The following is a 9837-nucleotide window of genomic DNA, read 5'->3' as shown; positions in this document are numbered from 1 at the left end:
GCCCCACCCAGCACTCATGGGCTTGGTGCCACAGCTCTCGGAACCTGAAAAGCCCTTTAACTGGTCCCGCGAGTGAGTGACTCAGATATCCCTACACTCCCTGAGCCCTGGACGTTGTCACTTCCTGAATGGTTTCCATTGCTGCCTCACAATGTCTGACTGTGCACATCTGGCTGTGTGGGCTGGGCACACAGTAGGCCTCAGTCACTCACATGATAATGGTGTTCGGCCAGGGGATCAGCCATCCTGTGTCACAAAGTCCTGTACCGCTGGGTCAGCCAGGTCATTAGTGCTCAGGTTAGAAGATTCTTCATTCCAGTAGTCTCCTGCAGAGGTTCTTCGGTTGCCTGTACCCCTTTGGGTTAAACTATATGTCAGCACTGAAATTCTGCCCACGTCATAACTCTGTCTGCTTCTTCCTCAGTTGCTCACGCAGTCCTCAGTCCTGAATCAACCAGCCTTCTCTCCCCCAGTGTCGCTCCGTGGGGTAACAAGAAGTGAGGATTTTAGCCCATGGGTTCTCGCCCTAAATAACATCTGCCAAGACCTAAAACGTGATCCAGAAGAAAAAATTCATTAGGCAAAATGAGAAGTTAATAGACAAAATGACCCTGCCATTGCTAGACTTCCTCTGTTGTTTTCTTTGTACCATTTTCTTTCTTTCTTTCTTTTTCTTTTTCTTTTTCTTTTTTTCCGATGTTGGTTTATATCTGGTTGCAGATCAAACCAACATCTCTTTCACACGCAAGGCATGTAGTTTGGCTTCACTGAATGCCACTCAGAAAATGGGGTGGATAATTCAGTTTGTCATGGTCATTTCTGAGCCTCGCTGCCTCTCTCGTCTTGGAGACTGTTACGTTTTTTCTAAAAATGAAATGTTCTATATAAATATTACCCAAGCGGGTATTTCTGCTTAAGCCATTTGGTTACCAAATGGTTTCAATGAACTCAGGATTGGGAGCTCCAAATAAAACATATCGTCTCTAATTTAAAACAAAACAAAACCAAACTCAGCTACAAAGTCATGAAGTACGAATTCTGCTCTGCGAAAGAAATATTGGGACTTGTAGTTCTTCTATTTCCCTGTCCCACCCAGAGAGTGATGTTTCCTGATTTATTGCCAGCCGGGATACTTTTATAAAAACTTAGTACTGCTGTGTTTTCTCGTCCGGCCAAACAGGTCCTTCCCCATCCTTGAGCCCCGCTGTGGCGCTCGTTGTCCGTAGTATTGGTGTCGTGTGTGATTTGCTGCATGACCGTGTGTTGGTCAGTTGAGCTGTGCGTAAACTGATGTACCGCTGGTGTTTTAACACTGTGTCTCTGTAACTGTTTGCGCTGCTAGCTGCTACACTGAAGCAACCGTGCTGTTCTGAAGGCAGTCTACCCTTGACGATTTAGATGGACCAGAAACTGTTCCTAAAACAAGTGAGCATGCTCGACCTAGGCTTTGTAAAATGTTCAGCATGGATATGTCCTCCTCATCAGCTGACAGTGGCAGTTTAGCATCAAGGTGCTTAACTCGTGCATGCTGTTTTTTCCCTCACGTTACCACTTTTCCCCCTTCATGTCATTGCAAACATAACCTCTCGTGATGTGCATTTAGTTTTGGTTTTGGTTTCTTAATTTTTATTTTAAGAGTTTGCATGACTAATCAAAAGCATAACTGCCGCTCATTCTGGGACATGACTGGTCACTCCCAGGACAGCGTTCTCTTACACTAACCGCTCTTTGGTTTTTGTATGTTAGGAGTTTCTTAAAAATCCTTATTACAAACGTTGTCCTCCATTTTGTAAGTATCTTCCACTCCCTAGTCGTAAAGAGATAAGCATGCTCCCTCCTTGATGGAGAGCTCATGTAGGCAGTCCTCACAGAGGAAAAGGGGCCAGGAAATATAGAAGACTTTTTCTCATGATTTCATCAAAAGAGACATGCAATAGAAGAAAAAAAAAATTAAAATCTGCCACATGGAGTCATTTTTAGTGGATAAGACCAAATCTACAGAACTTAGAATATACTTTACCATTGGCTTTTCTAAAGAATATTATCGTGTGGTAGAATATAGAGCCTTTGCCGACTGGAACTTATTGCTTTGGGCTTGAGTTTTCTCATTAAGTCCTACCATAAGACAATACTCATTTAGAAATGAAAGGATTGACATACAGTCCCAAAGTTCTTTGTGGAATTGCCTTTTTGAATGGTCCACAGGGGCACAGAAACATCAGCTGCATTGCGCTTCTCGTGACACCAGAAAAATCACCCGAACCAAGACAAATTTCAGTTTTGACCGTGCACAGTGGTAAATCAGAGGGGTGTTAACTTATTCTCTTCCATTGCACTCGGTTGAGTCCTGAAGGTACCAGGACTCGTTGACTCCCTTCAGGGCCAGACCTGACCCAAAACCGTAAAGAACGTGCTTGTAATTGGTTAGAGTCCAGCTGGAAGTTAAACTTGATGTGGGGTTGGCTCCACTGTTCTGAAAATTGCCTGGGGTGATCAATTTCATGGCCTTCCTAGGAGGTAAGTCCTAGAAAAATACCCAGTTTGCCTTGGCATTCCAAGAGCTTTCTATGCGATGTCCCGTACTGAAGTCCAAGGTCCTGGGAACATAAACACATGAGTGGGCACCAAGGGTTCACATAAAAGTTCCTCGGTCTCAGGATGCCATGAAGGGCCCTGCCAAGGCCTTTTCATCTGTCCTTCCATCCATCCATCCATCCACTTACTTATTGGCATGTCTACTGTCGTCCATGACAAGAAAAGTGGGTACGACCTGTATATTTAAGAATTTCTGTGTTTATGGGCCCAAGCTGCTCACCATATGCCATTCAGATAACAGTACAATTTCAGAGTCTAACATAGTATGGTCCTCTATCTACCAGATTCCACATCTCCAAAACATTTTTGCCTTTCTGCCCTTCATGGGCAGGCAATAAAGACAGGCAGGCCATGAATTTCACTGTTACAGCTGCTGTATTTCATTTCCAAAGTCGCCTACACAGACATGGCAGGGAAAGTTAGGAGATAAAGGACAGAGAAGGAGAGGTACAAGAGAGATGGTCAGGTTGCCAAAACTAGAGGGTGGAGATAAGTAGGGAAGCTTAGGGAGAATGAATACTCCATGGGGAACAAGTAGAAAAGATAAGGTGCAGTCACTGGGGACAGAGATAGCAGGGGTACACCCTGAGGGTGCAGCCTGCAGGATCCATAGCACTGGGGAGGGTCCATAGCACTGGGGAGGACAAAATGGCAGGCCTTCCCATGTGCAACACAAAGAACCCAGCGGGGGATGGTTGGGAGCCAGAGAGATGGTGAAAATTCAGTCATATGTAATAAGCACCAGTAAGAAAGAGGTAAAGGATGGAAAAATAGGGAGGAGGAACAGATATCCAAGAAATGAGGCATTTTTTCCATAAAGCATGCAGGTTGTTTAATTCAGCCAATATTTTCTCATTCCTATCCTCCCCTTATGGGTAGGAGTGGGTCCATTACGTAGAATTGGGAGTAGAGTACCTCCTGGCCAACACCCACGGACCCAAACTGGCAAAGTTTCGTCTCCATAGGCACCATCCTTTAATATAGTGGTAGGTATGCTATACTGTCTCCATTTGAAAAGAAACACTGGAAACCATGGCTGCAAATCTTGATACGATTTAGACAACCTCTGTGCATAGGTGGCTTTAGCAATGTCTGAGCCATGTCGTGTGACTTATTCAGGGTCTCAACCGTGCGCGTGCACTGTGGGCTTTTGCATTTGGAGGCTGCTGTTTGCAGTCTGTGCAGACCAGACATGAATACTCTGAAGGAACAAAGCAGGTGGATGGAATGTCGGGGGCGGGGTGGTGGGGGCAGGGGAGGGAACGGGGTGGGAATTTTCTCGCCCGCCTTGACGTTTGTATTGGGGAGTGTTGGGAAGGTGTCTCGAGAATCGGGAGGATGCTAAGAGTGGGGTGTGTGCCCTCCCTCTCTCCCAACAGCGAGCCCACGCAGTGCACCATGCTGTACTCGCGCCAGGGGACCACGGAAACCATAGCGGAGGTGGAGGCCGAGCAGGATGACGAGGCGGTGGCCAAAGACGCCGACCAGGGAGGGGAGGAGGCCACGGACTTGGGGCTGGAGGAAGCCTCGGAGGCCTCGGAGGCCGGCCTCACCCCAGATGCCGAGCTGCCGCACTACTCCACCGAGGATGGGGACGTGGAGGCGCCTCCCTCCTACAACAAGGCGGTCAGCTTCGAGCGCCTGTCCTTCGGCTCGCGGGACGACTCTGCAGGCCAGAGCCACATGGCCGTGAGCCCTGACGAGAGCTGCTCAGACAGGCTCGAGTCCAGCATCTTACCGCCCCTGACTCACGAGCTGACGGCCAGTGAGCTGCTGCTGAACAAGTAAGAGTGCTGGGCGGGTGGGGGGGGGGGGGGTGTTCTGCAGGTTGTGGGTAGACAAACTCCCATGGACAACCATCCACTTGGACATTCAAAGCAAACAGACCCAATGTTCAGTGCTCCCATCGTGAAGCACAGAACTAGCCAAAGCCGGCCGTGATAGACACTTGTGCACACATTTCTTCCTCCAGTAGGCTATTAGGTTGACTCTGCCAGAACTCTGGCCACATGGGAAGGAGGGGAGGGACAAGAGGGATCATGCAAAGCAGAAGTCAGTGATTTGGAGAAATGAAGACGAGTTTATTCTCATGTTGTTTATTTGAACAGGATGTTCCATGATGACGAGCTGGAAGAGTCCGAAAAATTCTACGTTGGCCAACCCCGGTTCTTGCTGTTGTTCTATGCCATGTACAATACTCTGGTGGCCCGCTCAGAAATGGTGTGTTATTTTGTGATCATCCTCAACCACATGGTCTCTGCCTCCATGATCACCCTTGTGCTTCCCATTCTGATCTTCCTCTGGGCCATGCTGTCTGTGCCCAGGCCCAGTAGATGATTCTGGATGATGGCCATTGTCTACACAGAGGTAAGCCTTGAGTGGGAATTGCTAATGAATCGCTTCCGGCATTCACTCGAGGCAGGCCAGCCCTGTCTCCCAGACAGTTTCGCGCAGGACATTCAAGTAAATGGATGTTCTTAGATAGGCAAATGACTATTAACTAACAGTTATTTAGTGCTGGCGATTGTACATGTCTTTTCCCAGGTCACACCACACCAAGATAGGCACCAATATCGTTTGATTTAACATATAAGGAAACAGCTTTAGCCAGATGAAATAACTGACCCAGGCTGCCCAACTGGCAAGTGATGGGGGAGGCTTTTGAAATCTGGTCATCTGTCCTATGATAGGAACTACTGAAATAATACGTTATTTATGCAGAAATTAGTGTCTCGTGCCAGTGGATGTCCAGTGAATGGATGCTAAATTAAACAACACAGTAAGCAATTTGAATGTAGTTTGATACAACATGCATATTTCCCATTTTTAAGCTTAAAGCCAGTTTCAACACACAAAAACACAAAGTCACATAAGCACCTACCTAAAAATCTGAAGAGCACGAGGGTAAATTACCATTTCATTTTCATCACGTGTGAGGGGACAGGAGACACTCTTCCCAACCTGTTTTTCTATCCTTCCCCATCAAATATATGCAATGTCACAAACTCCCATGACAACCATAAAATTGGGAATTAAAAGGGAGGCTCAATAGCCTTTTTTTCTTGGGTTATTGTAGTTCTTTGTGTTCTGAGGTCTTTGAAGAAGGCGAATTTTCTTACCTGGCTCATAAAGGAAAGTTTTCACTAACATTGGTACTGTAGTTGCTTCTTAAAGGATAGAATTCATGATGGATGTACATTGAGATTCCAGGAATTTTGTAGGTTTATTGGTAATTCGCCAGTAAAATAAAGCAAAGCTTTTATCAAAGCATCTCGAAAGTATCAGTGTAAAGTATGTATCTTATTTCCATAGTAATTATTTAAATATATTTAAATACTTATAAAAGGTGGAAAGCCAACTACCTAGCTATCACTTTAAGTAGACTGTCACGATCTTGCCAAAATAATCATTTTTAAGTCTTACTTCCATCACATAAACTTTGTGATCCGGGACATAAATGACCCCCTATTTGGGGAATGGGTCCATTCTCTGTACCACCTCTGTACAGAGGTGAGGGAGTTTCTAACCTAGAAGTGAAGGAAGGGAGTTTCTAATGTAGAAGTGAAGGAAGAAGGAAATTCTCTAAAAATTTAGAGAAGGGAACAAGAGCTACTTACGTTATTTCATCATAAAATGAAATCTTCCTAGTTAAGTTAAATTGGGGTTCCCCATTTTCTCTGTCACACCAAGAAGGGAGGAAGTAGAAGATTAAGGTGATGTTAATTCACTCTACAAGTTAGACTATGCACCAAAACCCAGGAACTATGCCAAGCATAAGAAGAGGACAATAAATTTAATAAAAAACTTAAAAAAAAAAAAAGTTGTTTCTGTTTCTCAATGGCTCACAAACCAATATGGTGGACACATAGGATGTAAACAAAGAATTGCCCTATAGTACAACACAAAACCGCATTAGAGAGCATACAAGAAATACGGATATGATCTGTGCCTCATGCAGCCTGGGTGGTGTGGAGAGAGGCCATCATAGCATCTTCTCAGTAGAAGACAACTTAGAACTGAGTCTTAACAGATGAGTGTAAGGTCATCAAAGGACAAAAAGCAAAGGGTCAAACAAAGGTATAGACACTCTGACATGTGCCCAGAATGACACATGGCTTGTGATGGCTGGGAGGCAGGCTGTGAGTGGACGGCACGGTAGTAGGCTCTTGGGAATGTCAACAGGGTGTATGCTCAGGACTTTCTCCCCTTGGTATGAAAGTTTTTGAAAAGACGGTGAGAGGTCATGGGATGTGAACTGACCCAACGGCCACGAGGCTGAAGATGAATGGGGTAAGCGAGAAGTTTTAGTAAGTGACCCAAACGGGTTGGGGGTGCGAGTGAGAAGGAAAGAGGCAAAGATAGTCTTCAGGTATCTGCTCTGGCATCCGTTTGTGGCAGTGCTGCTCAGCATGGTAAGAAACACAGGACTGTTCTTTGCAGAAGCTTGGCTATAAGAAGGAGAGAGACGGGAGGAAGGTAAAGTGACTCTAGGTCGAAAGAAGACTTCGAAAAATATTTTTTATGGATGAATTGCGTGAATTGCAATTGATTCCCGGTGACCCAGCTGTCAGAGGGATGTTTAGATGAGGCCTGTCAATTTTCTCATGTGTCTTTGTCACAGACCGCTTCTCCCCAATATTTGTACCCTTAACTAGTCACCACAACTGGCAAGTTTTTATTTCTTTTTATTTCTTCTTGAGGAGAACTTCCAGGGAGCAACGAAATGGTGAGAACAGGGGCACCTGGGTGGCTCAGTCGGTTAAGTATCTGACTTCGGCACAGGTCATGAGCTCGCGGTTCGTGGGTTCGAGCCCTGCATCGGACTCTGCTGACAGTGCAGAGCCTGGAGCCTGCTTCAGAATCTGCATCTCCCTCTGTCTCTGCCCCTCCCCCACTCATGCTCTACCTGCTCTGCCTCTCAAAAATAAAACATTAAAAAAATTTGTTTTAATGGTGAGAACAAAGAGGTCAGAGGAAAATGAAAATAGGCATCAAAACTGCCTGAGATGCTCAGGAAGATTACAAATGAAAGCAATATGTAAAATATAGAATTATTTTTGTTCAAGTTTGTCCTCGTTACCATATCTTAATAGCTGAGTAGTTAAACCTTATTAAATCAGTATAAACTAGCCAAGTCCTGAAAAATAGAAAAAATCATAAGTAGGTGCCGTGAGTAACCTGGCCGGCTCTGATGTATCTGCAGTCCTGCCCTGGCAGCAGTAAGATATTGCTCTTGGTCTAAAGTCCATGTACGAATGATAATGTTATTTTCCACATCATTGTGTGTGATCTTATCACCAAAACTGTGAAATGATCTTTTTCTTAGCTTTTATATCACTATTTTTCATATAGAACCATTCTTAAAAGGAGTGATTTTTTTTTTTTTTTATTTCCATCATCTGCGTGTAGGTGGCAATTGTGGTCAAGTATTTCTTCCAATTTGGCTTCTTTCCCTGGAACAAGAACGTGGAATTGAACAAAGATAAAGCTTTCCACCCACCGAATATCATAGGAGTGGAGAAGAAAGAAGGCTATGTCCTTTATGATCTCATTCAGCTCTTGGCTCCTTTCTTCCATCGGTCCATTTTGAAGGTACTGCACATTAACACTTAACCGGGTCATGTTGATCATTGCAGCCCCCCGTGATACTCCTGGAGAACCTGAACATTAAGATTGGCGATGAGGCCAAGGCATATGGGGCTAAATAAGGGAAACTGTAATAAACCTGGAAGAGAATTCCCCCATATTTCTACTTCTATTATGAACATACCATAATTAATCCATATTTGTGGGAATTATGTTAAAGAAAATGCATAACCTTGCAAAGGTATGTTATCCAAGGAAACCACTTAGCCAAAACTGAGTTTGCCTGAATTTTCTAGTTCTTCTGATAAATTACCTGAATTCATGCAGTTTACTAATTCTTGTTATGAATATATTAACAAATGTGTTAACATTATGTTTTCAGTTCTAGAAATTGAAGTTTAAATTTCTGCATTTAAGACATGGTGGTATTATGTTGTATGTGAACTACACCTCCGTTTAAAAAAAAAAAGGACATGATTGTATAAATTTGGTCACTTCACAACTCTCTTGCAACTTGTATCCTTTTTCACATCATTTAAAAAATGTATAGAAACCTTTAGGCATTTTGCTGCCTTCTCATTAATATTTCAGTGGTTTAGCAGCTACAGTTGAATATTTAAAGCATAGAATAAACAAAATTTTGGCGTTTCCTATTGATATACTTACTCTGGTTCCTTAGAAAATTTCCTATCTATGGTGAATGTATTTGAGGTACTCTTATGCTGAAATTTTGGCTAATGATATGAAAAATCATTTTTAGAATAACAAGTCTTTTCATAAGGAGACAAAACTACCCTACAGCTTTGGAAATCTAGGAAACCAAACAGTTCAAACTACGTGGAAATTTCAAATGTGGTTAAAACTATCCTATTTAGTATGAATTGCTATAGATCTTATAAATAATTGGAAGAATTCACTAACAAATACACTACTATGAAAGTAGTAAAGGAATCTAAACATGTTCCAATGTTGGCCAAAGAGAAAACAACTTTTAAAAAGATTTAAAAGAAAAAAAATGATTTAAAAGAAATCAATATAAGTTGGAAAATCCCATTAGGAAAATCTAGAATGTTTGTTATGTTTTCAAGAATGCATCCACTGACTTTTCTTCTTGAAATAATATACCTATTAATATTTAAGAATAGGGATGCCTGGGTGGCTCAGTCAGTTAAGTGTCAGACTCTTGATTTTGGTGCAAGATCATGATCTCATGGTTTATGGGATCATGCCCTACATCAGGCTCCACACTGGGCATGAAGCCTGCTTCAGATTTTCTCTCTCCCTTTTTCTCTGCCCCTCCCCACCTCAAAATAAATAAATAAACTTTAAAAATTAAAAATAAAAGAATAATCTGTGTATTAGGTTACATTGTCTTTTAATGAATTGATCATGCTCCAAGTTATTTTTTGACCAACTGAATTTTGGCAAATTGGACTGGAGCTCTTATCCTCTACAGCATGTGTCAGAGGGAGGACTGGGTGAGCTCCTGGGGAATAAATGCATAGCCTGGAAGTCTGGACACTCAGGAGGCAGTGGGCTCACTGGGGAGCTTCAAGAAATGGCAGCAAGGTCATTGTAAGGTAGGTTTGCTGTCCAGGTAACCTCTTGCACCAGCAAGACCCCTGGTTTTTCTCAGCCTCTCCTGCTATCCTTCCT

At 43.3% G+C, this 9837-nt stretch overlaps 1 protein-coding gene across 1 annotated transcript; it reads left to right on the top strand.

Annotated features, from left to right (window-relative positions):
• Positions 1 to 760: 760 nt before the first annotated feature.
• On the top strand, positions 761 to 8181 carry LOC131490411 (piezo-type mechanosensitive ion channel component 2-like). The gene is made up of 4 exons (XM_058692720.1): positions 761 to 1510; positions 3975 to 4379; positions 4704 to 4962; positions 8005 to 8181. Exons 1-3 carry the CDS (start codon positions 1455 to 1457, stop codon positions 4930 to 4932), a joined length of 690 nt encoding a protein of 229 aa, XP_058548703.1. The 5' UTR covers positions 761 to 1454; the 3' UTR covers positions 4933 to 4962; positions 8005 to 8181.
• Positions 8182 to 9837: the final 1656 nt, after the last annotated feature.

The sequence above is a fragment of the Neofelis nebulosa genome, chromosome 11, assembly GCF_028018385.1.
Source record: "Neofelis nebulosa isolate mNeoNeb1 chromosome 11, mNeoNeb1.pri, whole genome shotgun sequence".
Taxonomy (NCBI): Eukaryota; Metazoa; Chordata; class Mammalia; order Carnivora; family Felidae; genus Neofelis; species Neofelis nebulosa.
The sequence above is the reverse complement of the archived record's forward strand: the minus strand, read 5'-3'. Positions and strand labels throughout refer to the sequence as shown.

Coding starts and splice junctions, on each gene's coding strand:
- LOC131490411 (XM_058692720.1), top strand. CDS start 1,455: ATGTTCAGCATGGATATGTCCTCCTCATCAGCTGACAGTGGCAGTTTA. Junction 1,511..3,974: donor AGTGGCAGTTTAGCATCAAG/GTGCTTAACTCG, acceptor CTCTCCCAACAG/CGAGCCCACGCAGTGCACCA. Junction 4,380..4,703: donor AGTGAGCTGCTGCTGAACAA/GTAAGAGTGCTG, acceptor TTATTTGAACAG/GATGTTCCATGATGACGAGC.